The sequence below is a fragment of the Ochotona curzoniae genome, unplaced genomic scaffold, assembly GCF_017591425.1.
Source record: "Ochotona curzoniae isolate NIBS_2020 unplaced genomic scaffold, NIBS_Ocur_1.0 contig_1302, whole genome shotgun sequence".
NCBI lineage: Eukaryota > Metazoa > Chordata > Mammalia > Lagomorpha > Ochotonidae > Ochotona > Ochotona curzoniae.
In genome coordinates, this window is record NW_024465035.1 from 5,644,485 (window position 1) to 5,661,836 (window position 17,352).

At 53.6% G+C, this 17,352-nt stretch overlaps 1 protein-coding gene across 2 annotated transcripts in view; it reads right to left on the reverse strand.

Moving 5' to 3' along the window:
• Positions 1–5,776: 5,776 nt before the first annotated feature.
• COLQ (collagen like tail subunit of asymmetric acetylcholinesterase) overlaps positions 5,777–17,352 on the reverse strand; it is a 48,025-nt gene continuing 36,449 nt past the window's right edge. Inside the window, exons 12-17 of one of the 2 annotated variants that reach the window (XM_040963194.1) lie at positions 13,688–13,793; positions 10,281–10,420; positions 9,623–9,742; positions 8,600–8,720; positions 7,368–7,470; positions 5,777–5,892 (exon numbers count right to left, since the gene is read on the reverse strand). In XM_040963194.1, the coding sequence (XP_040819128.1) occupies positions 5,823–5,892; positions 7,368–7,470; positions 8,600–8,720; positions 9,623–9,742; positions 10,281–10,420; positions 13,688–13,793 (660 nt within the window). In that variant the 3' untranslated portion in view covers positions 5,777–5,822. The remainder of the gene's footprint in view (positions 5,893–7,367; positions 7,471–8,599; positions 8,721–9,622; positions 9,743–10,280; positions 10,421–13,687; positions 13,794–17,352) is intronic. The other variant, XM_040963203.1, reaches the window with a different exon arrangement.

Consider the following 17,352-nt stretch of genomic DNA (forward strand, 5'->3'; position numbering starts at 1 on the left):
CTTGAAAAATTCCAGAATCCTTACTTCCCCAGTTGAAAGGCTGGTTCAGCAGGGTGCATGCGTGTATGTGTGAGAGGAGGATGTATTTATTACATTATTTTAAAAGAATTAACCTGTTATGTGGAGATATATATGTATATGACATATATGTGTGTGTGTGTGAGGTACAGCCAAATCGGATGTTTTCCATTTGGCAAGGAAGATAGGAGCTCTGACACTCAGGCCTTACGCAGAAAGTGGGCAGAGAAGACAAGTGAAGCCCTAGGAACTGTGGCGGTTGTTGCTTCTGTTATTTCTGGCTTAGGTTCATCGTCTCATTCGTTAATGATTTTTCAAATCTTGCACCTGAAAGTTTATTTTGCTTAATTATGAAGTAGACGTGCGTGTTTACATTTATGTAAAGTATTTGCTGTGTAAAATTTTTTTTGTTTTTTTGATTTATTCTCTTGAAAGATCACTATATTTAAATTAAAAATAAAGGTCAGCAATACATTTAATGTCTTATTCTTACAAGTGTTGAGCAACCTAGGGTTCTTTTTAAAACTTTATGCTTAAACCTGATTTACTAAATTTGTTCCTTTTTAATTTGGTACTTCTGATCATTGGTGTGTTCATCTTGGTTTTTTAAAAAGTGTCAAGTTCAGAACTGTAAGATGACTTTAGTAAACCCCGTGGTGTCTGACGCCATTGTGATGAACAGAGGCTGAGCTCTGGGTCGGAAACCATGCAGGGGTTAAACTGAATTCCTGGGCACCTTGCAGTCATCTTAGTTCACCTAGTTCTTTCCATGCAAGCTGCATACACACACACCCACTAGTGGACATTGCCCCGAGACTGTCCTGACCTGCTTGCGTCCCCCTGCTGCCCATCTCTGAGTGTGATCTTTGGTCCCCTGCTGGACTGTGAGCCCTGGGCAGCAGCGATCCATGGTGCCTCTTGGCCATTTCCTAAGGTTCAAGGAGGCATGGACCAGCTCACTGGGGACATGGAAGGTTATCCATCCCCTTAGGGAATTTCATCTTTAGGGAACCATTGCCATGCCAATGCTGTGTAATAAAGCATCTTGGAATACAATGGCTTAATACAGCATTTTTTTTTTTTGCTCACAGGTGGATTGGTGATTTAGATTTGGCCTTGCTGGACAGTCCTGTTCTTCAACAGATCTAGGGTGATACTGGCCATCATAGCTGGAGTATCTCAGCTGTGTTCCATGTGTCTCATTCTTTACAACCTATCCTGGGTTTGTGGCAAAGACAGAGATGGGAGAGAAAGAAAATCTGAAGTACCTCTGTCACACTTGGTAACGTGTCACTGACCAGACAGAGCAAGTCACAGGGCCGATTTTTTAAAAGTCACGTGGTAGAGAAATGCACTCTGCAAACAGGGTGTGGCTACAGGGAGATGGTAAGAATTGAGCTGTTAATCTAGTCATCTTCAAAACCCATCTCCAACAGCCCAACACCGCATGTCCCTGCCATGGCTGAGACACAGACACGCCTTTTGCAAGGCCCCTTAGAGCTGGCATGTTTTTCCTTGCCTGATTGAAGTCCCAGGAGGAGCCAAGACAGCTTTGTATTCATGCTTCCTGCAGAGGGCACCAGATGCAAGCCAGTGGCTCCTCTTGGTCTGACTAGTTCACTGTCTTCCCTACCCTTCCTTACTGGACACTATTCCAGTTTTTTTTTTTATTGCTAAGTAACAGACTGCTCTAAAACGTAATGTCTTAAAACTACCACCATTTTATCTCACAGAATTGTTAGTTAGAAAGTGGAAAGAGCTTGGTGCACAGTTTGCTTGTAGCATCAGCTGAGCTCACCGTGCTACTCAGCTGCCCCATGGGCTGGAACGGAAAGGTCTGAGCTGGCTTCACCGACATGTCGGGGACACTCAACCAGGAACCTGTCCCGGCCCTTCAACGTGACATCTCATCAGGGTGCTCAGCCTTCTTCCATGATAGCCAGTTCTAGGAGGGGAGTTCCAAACCATCTAGCCTTCTATGATCTGGCCTGGGGAGCCACATAGCATCACAAACACACTATTTGGTCCCAGCAGTTAAAAGCTGGGGATTCGAGAGGAGGGGACATAGACCCCACTACTTTAATATAGGAGTAGCAAGGTGCTGTTCACCGAGTTCCCAGCTTCTAGTATGATCCACAGGCAAGTCATGTCACCGAAGCAGTGACTGAAGAACTCTGCCCGCATCAGTAGTTTCTGATACCTTATTAGGAATGCAGATTCTTGGGGCTGGTACAATGGCTCAACTGGCTAATTCTCCACCTGCAAGCGCCAGGATCCCACATGGACACTGGTTTGTATCCTGGCTACTCCACTTCCCATCCAGCTCCCTGCCTGTGGCCTGGGAAAGCAGTCGAGGACGGCCCAAAGCCTTGGGACCCTGCACCCACGTGGGACATCCAGAGGAGGCTCCCAGCTCCTGGCTTTGGATCAGCTCAGCTCTGGCTGTTGTGATCACTTGGAGAGTGAACCAGAGGATGGAAGATCTTTATCCTTCTCTCAGTGAATCTGCCTTTTCAAGAAAAATAAATCTTTCGAAAGATGAAATAAATTCAGATTTTTCAGGCTGAATGCCAGATCTCCTGAATCAGAGAACCTAGTTGGGGACCACCAATTGGTCTGACAAGATGCAGCCCTTCCAGATGTTTCTGACAAACCCTGCAGTTTGAGAACAGCTGCCCAGGACCAAACAATGAGCCTGACTCATGACACTGCCTTCAACTTATCCCAGGTCACAGATGGGAACTTTAAAGACCAAAATCTAGAAGAGCTGGGTAGAGGGGCCAGCTATGCCTCCTTGTCCTCAAAGGCGTTCTAGGGACCAAAATGACCTCTGAAACTTCATGATCTACCAATGCCTTGAGAAGCAAACTTTAGGTGTTGTAGATGACCCCTTTTCATTTCTACAAATTATAGAGGGTGGGGCCAGGGCAGAAGACAGTTCATCTCTTCCTTTAGTGAAGCTGTTTCTTGGGACCCAGCATGATAGCCTAGTGGCTAAAGTCCTCACCTTGCATGCACCAGGATCCCATATGGGCACTGGTTCGTGTCACAGCTGCTCCACTTCCCATCCAGCTCCCTAGTGTGGCCTGGGAAAGCAGCAGAGGATGGCCAAAGCCATGGGGCCCAGCTTGGGAGCCTCCACTCTGTTGCAGTGCTTTGCCATAAAGCCTGTGGTTCCGACTGCTGCTGCTCCAGTGAGCTCACAGAGCTGGCCTCTTATGGGAAGGAAAAGACTCCCCAGGTCTCCACAGAGGCCTCTGAGTCACAAAGGATGCTGTGATCAGGCCCAGCACTCATGCAGAGCACTAGGTGTTGGACCAAGTGGCTCGGGAAACATCTGCCTGGCACAGGGGAACCCTTGGATACCTGTTCTGTTATTGTTTGGTTCACTTCTGGGGTCCAGGGGGTGTGCTCCTGGGAAACCTACTCCCTACATCACAAAGTTAGTGCTTCCAGGGAGCCTAGGGGACTTGGGGGCCGCACCAATCTCCCCTTTGCCATTTCACAATGGCCACAGGGCAGAATTCATGTGATTCTCCATTGGCTGAAAATGTTGACCTTGAACCCCTTCATGTCCTTAGCCCTTCAGGATCCTCCCTTGAAATACAGTGGGGAACAGGCCCACCCTGGTACTGTGGGGCTCAGACAAGCATTGTCACATATTAGATGTCTAAATAGCTGTGCTATAATCAGACCAACAGATCACTGATTCAACACCTTCTACCAGTCTACCTTGACGGAACCTCTTCCACGGGGACCCGAGGCCAGGTTCACGTGCAGTGGGTAGATTGCACAAAGGCCTGCAGGGGGAGGGCAGGACCACACCCACAGCCTAAGCCCCTTTGCCACCTCCTCACCGAGAGGAGCCTTGTGTACTGTGGAATCCCCAGCCTGCCTAACCAGCACCACTTGCAGTCCCTACAACGGCTTCTCCCTGGCCACCCTCAGGCTCAGCGGCAAGTGCAGGCCACATCCTGGAGGACAGACAGGAAGAGGCCTGCACAGGTCCCGGGCACAGGCTTAGGACCGCTGCGGTAAGGGACTGTGGCTTCCTGGGTGCTGGAGCCCGTTCTGGAAAAGAGGTGTGGCGACCTCTACAGTTGTGTTGCCTTAGCCCATGGACTCCTGGTGGCAGGATTCTATGGAGAGGACCGCCGGAGTAGTAGTCCGCAAGGCAGGGCACCCAGGACACGGCCCCTCTTGGTCAGCTTCAAGGGTGCTCTTGAATCTCCAGCCTGTCCTAAGCGTGGGCCTAGCACGAAGGCTCCGGGGGCAGGGCTGGGCTAGAAACTCCAGGCTTTGTGACTGGGCAAATCCCACTGCATCTCTGGCCTGTCTCCTCTCATCCCTGAGGAAGCTGGAATACTGCCACATTCTAGCACCTTCTATAGTACTCGAGAAGCAGAACAAATCCAGAGCCCTTACTGTACCCAGCAGTGCAGCTGTGCCCATAAGGAAGAGAGCCACAGTGGGTAGATGAAGGGCCTTTATTTCTTGATTTCCCTTCCAGAAGCCCCAGCATGATGGCTGCAGCAGCACGGAGGCCAACCTCCCAGGACATGCCGCGCAGGCAGAGGGACCGGGCTGCCTGGCAAGCCCCACTCTGCAGACTGCCTGGGCCGGTGTCACAGCAGCATGATCTTGAGACCCCTCCCTCTCCCCCAGGAGATGGCCATTCCTGTGCAGAGTCCTCAGCACGCAGGACCACTGAATAGCTTCATGCCCACGTCCACGGCTGTTTCTGGGTCTAGTGGCTAAAGGTCTGCTGTGCTGGCGGTTCAGCTCATGTACACATGCAACTTGGCCATCTTCCAGCACAGCGGGGGCTCTGCTGCACACGTGGGAGGCCAGCTACGTGGAACGCAGGCGCAGCGGTGCCAAGGGGGCACGTCCCAAGAGTCTGCAGAGACGAGGGCACCTGCACAGGAACATTCTCTGTCTGGGTTGGGGGTAGACTAGGGAGCCCTCAATGGAAACACAAGCACCTGCCTACTGAGTCCCTTGAACGGAAGTAGACACGATGGGCATTTACACATCAGGAATCAAGGTGCAGTGGGAGCCGTGAGGTCCAGATGCTGCCAGGGGTTTGCAAACCACAACCTTTGGGAACCATCGAACAGAGAAAGGCCACTGTATGGTCATTTTCACGTGACCAGTGGCCTAGCGTGCCTCCACCCTCTGGTTGGGTGGCCGCCTCAGTACTGTTCACAGTTGGGTCTCTTCCTGCAGGCCCCGTGGGCTGGGCTGGGCTGTGCACAGTGGAGGAGTCCTTGACAGGTGTGCAGTGTGAACCACACCCAGAGAACTGCCCAGCCTCCCTGCCTTGTGGCTCATGCGCCTTGAGAGACTTGCAGCCAGCTGCCCTTTTGGGAATGCCCACAGGTACAGAGGTCCAAGGGGTGGGGAGGCCAGACACCCCCAGAATAGGTCAGGACCAACCACAGCAGCCCCATAGGTCTGTAAGAGTGTCTAACAGTGCGAAGCCAATGCACGGCCTGAGCCATGGCATTCCAGATGAGTAGGGGCATCTGGGAGCCCGGCCATTCAGCCATATGGTGGCAGTGGGAACAGTCTCCAGGGTGGGCATGCGGAGGGTGTTCTGGAAGTTTAGGTTAAGACAGGATGCAGTGGTCCTAAAGTCTTCCAGTCAGACTTACAAGCACATCTTAGCAGCAAGAATTTGTTCTTGTTTCTGTCACACAAAGGTTGGTGGAAGCTGGACCAGGACAGCGGAAGGCCAGCTGCAGGAGGGGAGAGGAGCTGCAGCTGGTGCCGTGGGGGGCGGCCCACCCGTCCTTCTGCCCTCACGTGAAGTAGCGGCAGGGCGTGGAGTCGATGTAGCAGTACTGCGTGCAGCGCAGGTCTCCATACGATCTGTGGGAGGCAAGGAAACAGGTCAGGGTGCATGTGGGCGGCAGGCAGAGGCGCCCCTGCTGAGTTCTAGGGGATCACTTTAGGGGACTTGCAGGCAGACCACCACGACTGCGGCCACCAAGGGCCACCACAGGCCAAGCACACAGCTGTGGGGAGGAATTAAGTCAGGGGGCTGATGGGCCAGGGCCTGGCAGTGGGCAGCCCTGCCCGGACTGCACAGCTGTGACGGCAGCACCTTCTGCCAAGGCCCGCACAGGAGAAGCACGGGAGAATCGTCAGAAGTCAGCATCTCCACAGGCTAAGACAGCAGCCACTCGCCAGATGGGGCCGCCAGGGGCTTGAAGTACATGAATTCTAACTCATTTAGTGTGACTGGGGCTGCCACACAGCAGCGTAGATCACACCTCCACACAGCCCAACCATAACCTCGACACGCATGTTCACAGTGAGCCTGTGGGTAAGTCGTGGCTGGGTTCCACCCTAGACTCCGCACATACCCAGCTGTCTACACTTAACGGCCTGCACGAAGACTTCAAGCAGCTCAAACCTGCCCTCTTGGCAAGTGCCTTTAACAAGCTGTCCGTGCAGACAGGGGGCAGTGCACACAGGGAAGTGTGAAAAGTGGGCACCTGCTCCGCCTGAGTGGGCTTCAAGTCTGAATGCTGTACTACTCTGATCTGTGACAAGTCGGTCCCATTCCACACCAGGAGAGGAGCCCAGAAGGCTCCACTCTGGACACAGAAGCAGCACCCATGGGCCAGCGGGGGCCAGGATCCTGGGCAACGCACCCAGGAGCAGTCCTGCAGGGGAAGGTTTTCTTGGGGAGACCACAGCCAGCCGATGAGATGTGAGGGCTCGTACCACCTCGTGCCCACCGGCCTGCTGGAAAGGTGGGTGGGGCATTCAGAGTGTGGGCTATAGCCAAGGGTCCTCTGCCAGGTCAGGATCTGTGTACCCTTCAACAGGCTACTGCCCAGGAGGCACCTGCAGCCACAGTAATCCCTGGGCACAGACTCTCCCCTTGGGGCTCTGTCTGCCTAGTTCAGAAGGCATCAGGTGGCTGCTCCCGTATGCCCACAGATGAGCAGAAAGCCCCAGATGAGCAGGAGCCATGCGCTGTCTTCACCCCCATCCCTCGGTGTCCTCAAAGTACCAGTAACAGGAGAGACACTCAAAAATATGCGTGCAGGGTAGGCAGCGTTGTGGTGCTGGGGGTTAAACTACTGCCTGTGGTGCTGTCAGCATCCCCTGTGGATGCTGGTTCAAACCCTGGCCATTCCATCATCCATCCAGTTTCCCTACTGGTGTGCCGCAAGGCAGCAGCAGATGACCCAGGTCCCTGGGCCGTCATGCGGGAGACCTGAACAAGTTCTTGTCTTCAGCCCAGCCCAGTCCTGATCACCGTGGCCATTCAGGCAATGAAAGCACACGGGAGGGGCTGGGGAAGGCTCTTGATGGCTCGTGGGGCTGCCTACCCGGGGAGATAGGTCTCGCACGTCAGCTGGCCAAAGTCTGAGCCGTCGCAGGCCTCCACGCCCTCGTGCCGGTGCCCGTCTCCACAGTAGGCCCGGTGACAGTCTGCAAGTAAGTACAGTGTGAGAAGGGGCAGGCCTGGGACAGGCTTATCCAGCCTGCAAGGACTTCCGGCCCGAGACACCCGCCCAGAACACTGTACCAGTTTAAAGACCCAGCCTCCACAGAGCTTCCGTGCCCTCCCCAGGATGTCTTGTCCTCTTGCCCCATATCCCAGACTGAGCACTGTGAGACAGGGCCCAGGAGACCGGGCCTGGCCCATGCTCGCTGCTCGCTAGCTGAGGGCTGGCACACTGCCATGTCCTTGTGCGTGAAACTGGAATACTGGATGTCACCTCCCCTGACATAACCAGCCTTGGGGAGGTAGGGGCGGAGTGATGCTCCATGTGGGCAGGCGGTGGGGGGTGTGGTGCTTCTTCTCAGGTGGGCCGAGCCTTGCGTCTCCAGGGCCCTGTGCTGTTACAGAGGGAAGGGCTTGTAGCGTGCAAGCCAGGCTATGTGCCTACATGGGTGAAGGGATTGCCCACAGGGGCAGAAGGGATTGCAGGCAAGGCCATTCTCCCGGAGTTGCCAGCTCCAGATAGAGCACCCACAGCACTGAGCCACATGCCCACCCCTTGGCAGTGACACCATCCCCTTGAGCTCTTGAGGGCACAGCACTGGCCCTCCACCCACACATACCAGAAAGGAGTGCATACTAACCGCCCAGGTCAACTCACTGCACCTCTGCAGATCTGAGCAACTGACAGCATAGCGCCCATTTCACAGGCCAGTACAGCAAGGCTGTGAGCTGTAGCTGGCGCTCCATCCCCCATTCCCTGAGCCTGGTTGTCTTGGAGCCTGGCAGTGAGCTGGTTGGTGGCGCCAGAGCCTGCCTTCCCACTGCCTCCCTGGCTCCAAAGCTGCTGCTGTGGCAGGGCCCAGAGGCCGGGCTGTGGCCTGAGGCAGCCTCTGCTCCCACAGCACTGCCTGGGGGATATGAGAGGCCGGGCACTGCCACCTTTAGCAACTGCAAGGTAGGTTTTCCAAGAAATGGGACTGAGGGCAAAGGCAGACTCTGGGACAGGAAGACCTCTCTGGGGGTAGGTCCTGCCGGCCACTCCCTGACATGCACAGGTGTCGCGCCCACCCCACCTGCTGCCTGTTCAGGTCCTTGTGGCCGGGACCTACTCACAGATGCAATCGTCGCCCACATCGGCGTTACCGTCGTCACACTCCTCCCCGGCCTGCAGAACCCCATCCCCACAGGTGCCACGATGTTCTGCGGTGTAATCCACAGGGTAGAATGGCGTCAGCTGGCCAAAGAAAGGCAGGGTTAGCCGGAGGCTAGTACAGCCAGGCAGCGGCGAGGGAGGGAGTTCCCTGGTGCTGGGAACCAATGCTTAGGCTGTGCTTGGCTGCCTGCTGGGCTTTAAAGATGGCAGCCTGGGACTAGTGTTGCGGCTCAGTGCATCAAGCCACTTCTTGCAATGCTGGCATCCCATATTGGAGGGCTAAGGACAGAGTCCTGGCTCCTGTGCTTTCCACTCAGCTCTCTGCTAACACACGGAGAAAAGCAGCACAAGATGGCCCCATGCTTGGACCCCTGAACCCACATAAGAGACCCAGATGGAGTTCCAGGCTCTTGGCTTTGGCCCTGGGCTGGCTCTGGCTGCTATGGGCACTCAAGCAGTGAAGGACTGGATGTAAGATTGCTCTTATCTCTGTATCTATCTGTCTCGTATGCTCTTTCAAAGAAATAAATCTTAAAACCAATAAAAGATGTGGGCTGGTACAGTGGTATAGCAATTCTCTGTTGCATCAGCATCCCATCTGGGTATCCATTTGAGTCCCGGCTGCTCTATTTCCCATCCAGCTCCCTGCAGGCACCAGTTCAACTCCTGACTGCTCCACTCCCCATCCAGCTCCCTTCTTATGGTCTAGGATTGGAGCAAAGGATGGCTCAAGTTCTTGGGACCCTGAACTCACATGGGTGACCCAGAAGAAGCTCCTGGACCACTTTGAATAGGCTCAGCTCTGGCTGCTGCATGCATTTGGGGAGTGAACCCAATGTGTGTGTGTGTGTGTGTGTGTGTGTGTAAAATCTGCCTTCCAAATAAAAATAAAATAAACTAACATAATCAGGCTAGTGGCAGGGGTTGGAGCACTTGCCCAGTCATTTGACTCTCCCTCCCGCCTCCTGGGGGTGCAGGGCTACCTGGATAGGCAGCCAGCCAAGGCTGTCCTTGAAGTACAGCGACCTCTGGTCTCGGCGGAAGGCGATGGCATTGTGGGTGCTCAACCTCTCCAGCTCTTCCTGGTTGTTGACCACAAAAATCTGCCGGGGAAGGCACTTGGTGAACATTCCAGAAAACACATGTGGGAGATGCAGGGGCATGCGTCCCCTTCTCCCGGGGCTGCCTGCCAGCGGCAGAGGGCCTCACAGTACATGTCCGTGTAATTTCCCACTGCCTTGGCCAGGCCCTGGAATCCGAGTCTGAAGGCAAAACACTGTACTTTACCATTTTCAATCCCTGGAAGTGTTCCTAGGACTTGAATTAAGAGGTGATGTCACACAGTCAAGTAATTTAAGGTCTGGAAATGGCCTCAAGAACAGGCACACTCGAAGAAGTCCCCGAGCGAGTGGCTCAGGTGAGTGGCAAGGTGCCCTAGGAACTGCCAGGGCACCAGGGGAAGGGACCCTGGAGTGGCTGCAGGATGCCCATGGGACTGCATACCCATCCCGTTTCCTCATGATTTCCCTACACTGCAGGGTGTACCCAGAGGAGGTGCAAACTCCACCTAAGGACTTAGATAGCCCTGAGAGGCATGGGGCCTTGTGCAGCACCGGCCTGGACTGCCCAGAGTAGCCTTACCACAGGAACTCGGGGGGAGCTGGACCCGTACACGGAGTCCCCAGAAGAAGGGTTGTTCACACTCAGTGGGGGGCCACAAAGGCATCTTCCCGGAGGCCCAGGAAAGCCTCTTTCCCCCTTGGGTCCCATGACGAGCTGTCCTAGGAAACAACAGAAGTTGTGTTACTAGAGTTGGAGATAAGAGCCAACAGCCCAGCAAGCCGAGAGCAACCCTCTCAACAGAGGTCCAGGACCATAGCACTTTAACGTAGACCTGAAGGCAAGATTCTAAAAGATGATTTTTTTTTTTTTTTACCCCAAATATGGAGGAGATGAGGGAAAAAACACATCTGTTAGGAGATATAGTGTCCCACTTCTGTCTTGAAATCAGACAAGATGCCTGGTGCTGCAGCAGCCCTTTTGTGACCATGAAGGGAGAAGCATGCATCATAAGGCACACATGAAGGCTACGTTAACACACAGATCTTTGACAGGCAGGAAATGAAATCATAGCAGATGGCAGAGTGGAACGCCAAGGCAGCAGCTACGGTTGCAGAAGAGCTCCCCGAGGACAAATCCAGACCCTAGGAACCTTCCTCAGCTGACTGGCAGACATGCCCAGAGCCCAAAGGGGAGAGGAGGTTTGCCCGCTCTGCATGTCCGACTGGGACTGTTTGTCCCAACAATGGACAGGGACACAACTTTGTGAGTTTCAGAAAATCCCAAGCAGCTCCAAAATGTTCCAGGTAACCAAGCATCCAGGAAAACTGAAGTGAGAGATGCTCCGTAGTCACGGGCATGAAGCAGGAGCTTGGAACAGCCTTCTGGAAAGTTCTGTGACCCCAGTGTCTCCTCCAGAAGCCTGATTGGAGCGTCAGGAGTCCGTCCTATTACCCGGCTAATTAGTGGTGAGGCCAAGAGTTAGTTCATGTTTGACTTAATTAACACCACGCCGCCCTAAGGTCCAATGTCCAGGAATACTGATGGCCCAGGAAGCTGGCAATCCCCGGGTGCCACACTGATTCACTTATACCCTGTCTGGGTGCAGGAAGGACTCAGCCAAATGTGTAATGTAATTACTGCAAATTACATCTTAAAGGCGTCTTGTCTTTATTCGCTCCCTGCCCGCCCTCAGCCCCTCTCTCCCTGGGACTGGGGAAGGAAGCAGTTCTCACCTCCCCAGCTCTGCCTGTACCACCTGGTCCCGCTCTGGGCACCGGAACCTGACAGGATGTGGCAGGCAGCCTGCTGCCACCACAGCAGTTTGTCGCTTCCTCCCAGCTGTCAGAGGGGCATCTATTACCCTGACCATTTCCGGCTAGGCCACCCAGGAGGGCACAGCAGCCTGAACTTCCTCACCTTGACCTCACAGCTCTGCCCCTTGCCTGGGGGGAGGGAATTCCCACTTGTTCTGGCAGTGACAGGAGTGGGTCAGAAGAGGGACCTGAGGAAGGCAGGGGAGCTAGCACCCCGTCACCCAGGGCGGCTTTGGGGCGGTGGGAGTTGCAGGCAGGCCCTGTGCCGGGGTGAGCCCCCGGCAGCGCTGTGGCCTGTGGAAGTTACTTCTGTCTGAGCTTCAAGGTTCTCCTCTCTTAAGAAAGGACAGACAGGTCTGTGGGCTCTAGAGCCCTCCGACGTTATGTGATGGACTGCGGACAGGGGTTCCAGCAGCCTGGCAAAACATGAGCACCGTGTGGGGCTAGGACCCCCGTGTGCCCACCTGAAAATGGAGAAGTGCCCCTGGGCCTGGTCTGGCTCTGATCACATCCCACCAGGCCCAGCCCACAGGCATCTCTTCAACATTCCTCCCTGTCTCCTCACATTGCCCAGAACTACCCCAGACAGGATCACTGTCCCATTCTGCCTGTTCCCTCCCCGTTCCCCTGGCTCTGGGCGTTGTCTCAGAAAGTAAGTGGTATAAAGGCAGGCATAGGGAGGGGCATCCATCCAGAGAGAGGACACGCAATGCCACCCCCCATCCCTACCCGGCGCCGTGGGGTGTGGTACTGACTCAGTCTCACACCCCTCCCAGGCAGAAAGGCAGAACCTGCCCTGTGTCACAGGCAGGGGAGACGCATCATCGGGCACCCTGACCGAGAGGCCACGCACGGTCCCCTCAGTCCCGAGGGCTTTGAAAAGGCTGCAGACTGTGCTGGGTGGGGAGGGCGGGTAGCAGTGTCAACTCTAGTCACACAGGGCCACAGAGCAAAGGAAAATGTTCCAGCTTAGCAGAGAGCATGGTGTTCGTTGGGGGCAGAGGGCAGCAAAGTGGGGGCTCTGGCAGAGAGTGGCAGGTGGTGGCAGGGAGGAAGAGGGCAGGCTGGGCTGGAAGGCCAGGCAGCCGGGTCTGCACCAGAGATGCAGTTGTCACACTCCAAAGCTGGGAGCAGCACCAGCAACCGCAGCCCTGCCCTTCTCCAACCCCACGCCCCAGGAGGGAACCACAATGCGAGTCCGACGGGGCTGGGCTTGGCAAGTGGACAGGCGCAGGAGACCTTTAAGACTCCGTCTGCTAGGGACCACACTCGGCGTCCTCGTGTTCCTGGATTAGTTCCTGGTTTTGTGAGCTCCCAAGCACTCCAAGGCTACGAGGGTCCCTCCCAAAGATGAAGGTCAGGCTGCAGGCCACACCGCCCGGTCGCTGGAGTTGGCAGCTAACGCTCATGGGGCGGGGGGGCGACTGCACACCAGAAGTATGCAGGATGAGTCATTAAAACAGATATGTACATCTCAGACCTAGTTCCCTTAACGACCTGGGAGGGTCCCCTGAGGCTGTGAAAGGGGCTGGGAGAGAACCCCAAAAGGCCTGCTGTTGAAGTCCCTGAGTTAGCTTTAGTTGGGTGGAAAGGTTCTAACACACAATGCCATTCCTTACCATTCCCCGGTGGGGTACACTGGCCAGAAACAATTGTGTAATTCTAAAATGTTCTCATTTTTTTAGAACAAAGTTGTGATAAAATTGCTCTGTTTTTTTATATATATATATATAATTAAAGACAAAGAAAAGAGAAATTGTGCTGCTCAGCAAACAGCCTCCCTGGACCTGGTGAGGCTGCACCTCTCCCGAGGACGGACCCTGACAGGCCTCGCATGGCGCTGACTAGGGGACACACGCCAGGGCCGAGGCCAGCAAGTTTAACAAGGACCGCAAAGGGCCGCTCTAGCTTCACTTTCTTCAGTACTAGACTTCCGGGTTCTTTCCAGACATTTCTTTCCAGTCATTTTTTTGCTATAGTGAATGAAAATACATTCAGGACATTCTCCTAACACTGTCCCAGAATGGCAGTCATCTCTCTTGCGTAAAGGGTGATGAGCCCCACCGTGGAGAACTTCGATAAAGACATCAGAGAGCCTCCGACCCCTTCCTGCTGGACCCTTGGGCCTTGTCAGGGAGGCTGGGCAGGCGCAGTGTGCAGCGCAGCTCTTACCTGCAGAGGGGGTGCCTGGCGGCCCACGAGGCCCCGGGCTGCCAGGCTGACCAGGAGGTCCAGGCTTGCCGGATGGGCCCATAAGTCCATTGTCTCCTTTTTGTCCCTGTCAGAGAGAAAGACAAAGTCTGATTTGACAGCATGCCATGTGAAACTTCCTTCCTCACTTCTCTCTGTTAACCAGGCAGTGCTCAGGCACAAGAGCCCAAGACAAGATACAGCCCGAAGTCTTGACTGCCAGCTCCTACAACACTCAGGACTGGTGGTGTCTGTGACAATGTCAGATGCATGTTTGCATGCCTAACAGCAGCTGGCCTAGCAGCATGGCATAGGACAGCCGAATGGAGCCGATCCCAGCTACTGTCCTAATGGAGCAGAGGGTAAGTGGGGGCTCAGAAAGGGCCAGGTTTCAGGGCACGATGTGGCATCCAGGTGGCAGAGCTGGGCCAGGCCTCAAGCCTTCTGCCTGCTTGGCTGGACCGCGTCACTTCATCCCACTCGATGCATTCCTGTTGCTCCCAGGCTGCAGACCAGTCAGTTCTTAATTTGGCTTGTGGTGCTCTGCCAGGTCAGAATTGCCCATCTTATGCCAGCCTTGCCAAGTGTTTGGCCTTCCAGCACTGCACCTCTAGTCCCCTTCCCAAAGGCCTTCCCTCTACCCTCCTCTCTGCCTCCAGCACTCAACCCAATTGTCTTTATTGCAAGGCTTCCCTGGCCTTTTCACTGGATGTCACTCCCTCCTTCGGAGGTCCACATGACTCATCCCTCCTCTCTCACACTGCCCGCCCTTGATCATGGCAGATAGCCTATGTATGCCATTTCTGTAACATCTTCTCTGTGGCCTGAATCTGTTTTGTTTGCCTCCCTTGCCCAGGTCAGATGAGGGAGGAGAAAGAAGCTGAACACACAAGATGAAGGTAAAACAAGTGCAAGTTAGAAGATTTAACCTTGATGGTGAGACCCTGGCACCTTGGGTTTTGTAATCTGTAAATGGGGGAATAACAAACCTACATCCACAAGGATGCATTGTGGAGCTAACAGGTGTCTCAGGGGTCCAAACGGGGCCTGCCTTGATGGAAGAGCTGTGTTAAACAAGCTGTTTCTCAAAGCATCTGGCCTGGTTTCCTCCTTCTGAAAGAACCTGATTTTTAAACAAAGCCCTGCCTGCAGCTAGAACCATTCCACATAAGTTTCAAAAGGAAACAGTTTTTGTCCCCTCTCAGGGCCCCCTTAACATTGACCCCAAGAACCAGGGCAGTTTGCTACTTGCTGACACTCTCATCCCAGGCTTAAGCAGACAGTGACTGATGTCTGGCATCTTTGGCCTGGCACACCTCATCACATGTGGGTAGGCTGGCCCATCCGATGAAATGGAATCTTCCCCAGGCCTGGGAAGCTGGCATGCATAGGACTCCTTCCCAAACCCAGCTGTGACTTTTAGCCTGCTCTCTTGTCAACATGGCTCTGGGGACTGTCTTGGCCATGTGCAGGGATTTCCTGAACTCTGTATGTGGGAGCCACGAGGTCGGAGTGTGTTTCTAGCTACCTTCTTCTGGGTGACTTCTCCAGCCCCAGCCCGAGCTGCAGCATATCAAGATGGGTTCCAGAACAGCCAAGGAAGTCACACTGTCAGCTCAGGCATGTTTTTCTAAGAGCCATGTCAGCTGTCTCTGAGCACAGAACGTGCCAAAGACTGAAGGAGCTGAAAATGCTCCTTGACTCTGACACCAGTGGTAACGGAATACTCCATTACGGGGTCACAAGGTCGGAACCGGCCGCGCCACCACCAGCAATGCTCTCCAGGAAAAACTTTATACTTCCCTCCCTTGCCATAAAGTCGAGTCATCTCGGCCAAGAAAGGTGATTACTGCCTCCTTAACTGATGTTTAAAGACAAGTTTATTTACTTAATTTTATGTATTTGCAAGACAGAGTGATAGAGATGAAGAGATGAAGAGCTCTTTCTTCTGCTGGTTCACTCCCCAAACAACTGAAACAGCCAGAGCTGGGCTAGGTTGAAGCTAAGAGCCAGGAACTCCCACCTGGGTCTTCCTTGCAGGTGACAGGAGCCAAGTTCTCGAGCCACCACTGCTGCCCCACAAGGTGCACACTACTAACAGGAAGCTGGCTCGGAAGCTGAGGTGGGACTGTATCACAGATACTTCTGTATGGGATGTCGATGTCCCAGGCAGTGACCTATGACAATGGCAGGTTTTTCTAATAGTCAATAGATGCTTCTCCAAGCTGCCCAAGGGCAAGCTCTGAAATGTGTGTTGATGAACCGAAGATGTGTCCTTAGAAGACAGTCTCGGCTCTCAGAGTTCTGACCCTAGGTGGAATGGTTGAGGGGTCTTGGGTAAGAACTCCACTTACCTGACTCTCAAGTTTCCCCATGGATAAATGGAGGTGATTATGTTAAACAGCTCTAAACTCCTAGCTTACAATTTCTACCCTGGATTTCTGACTCCTGCTTTTGGATTGATCTACAGTAACCCCTAGAAGCCACTGGCCCAGCACACCTGACGCTCTCCTACGAGGTCGCACAGTTGGAAGTTGCATGGTGCTGAAAAGAAAGCATTGTGCAGGTCCCCAAGACCAAAAACCCAGACACCTGCAATACCTTCGGAGTCTGGAACTAACAGGTCATTCCAATATCTGACAGCAAAGAGGAGCTCATTCTCCCAACTTCTTTGTGCTCCCAAAGCAGGATCAGGTGCAGCTTTCAATGGAGATAAAAAATGGCTTCTGGGAACTGTGTTTGGTCTAGCAGTCAAGACAACAACTGAGATGTCTGCTTCCCATATCACAGTGCCAAGGTTAAATCTCAGCTTCCTCCGGATGTGCACCCTGGCAGGTAGCAGGTGCTGACTTAGGTACCTGGGTCCCTACCACCCATTGAGAGACCAGGATTGCGTTTCTTGGCTTTGGCTTGGCACAGCCTTGACTGTTACCAAGCATTTGCAAGCTTCCAGCAGATAGAAACTCTCTCTCTCCAAGCATTTGCAAACTTCCAGCAGATGGAAACCCTGTGTGTCTTTCTCTGACTTGAAAATAATTTTTAACTAAAAAAGAAATGGCCACTCGTAGCTATAGCTCTCACCAGGAAAAGATAAGCACTGTCCAAAAAGGAGTTAAAGTACACAGCCCAGAGCTAAAACCCTCTGCGTTGAAACTATCAGTGATAGAAAATGATAAGAGTCCTGATTCTTCTTCATTTTTCCTTTTTCAGGGTTTAGTGTTTTGGTACTTGTTATCTGCGGTGTCACTGTGAAACCATGACTGTACCACACACTGGACAATTCTGAAATCTGACCAAAATGTTGTGGCTTGGAAAGTCATTGCACATTTCTACCATCCAGATTGGAGCCTTGGGACATTTATCTTTTTAGTCGGAGAAGACCAGAGTTAGAATGAGTGTTTCTGTGATTCTGAAGCCTGCCTGCACATTAGAGTCACAGGGACAGCTTCTAAAAACCAGAAATTCTCGCTGAAGGCCCAGGACCGGGAGAGTCAGCCCTCTGGAACTCAGGCCTGGGCATTGGGGATGAACCACCAGAGGCAAAGTTGGAGTAGTGGCCACTGGGCCTGATGCAGGAATTCTGCATTTTAATCAGCCCCCTGCAGTTCTAGAGATAAGCTCAAGTTTCAGAACCAAGGATCTAGATC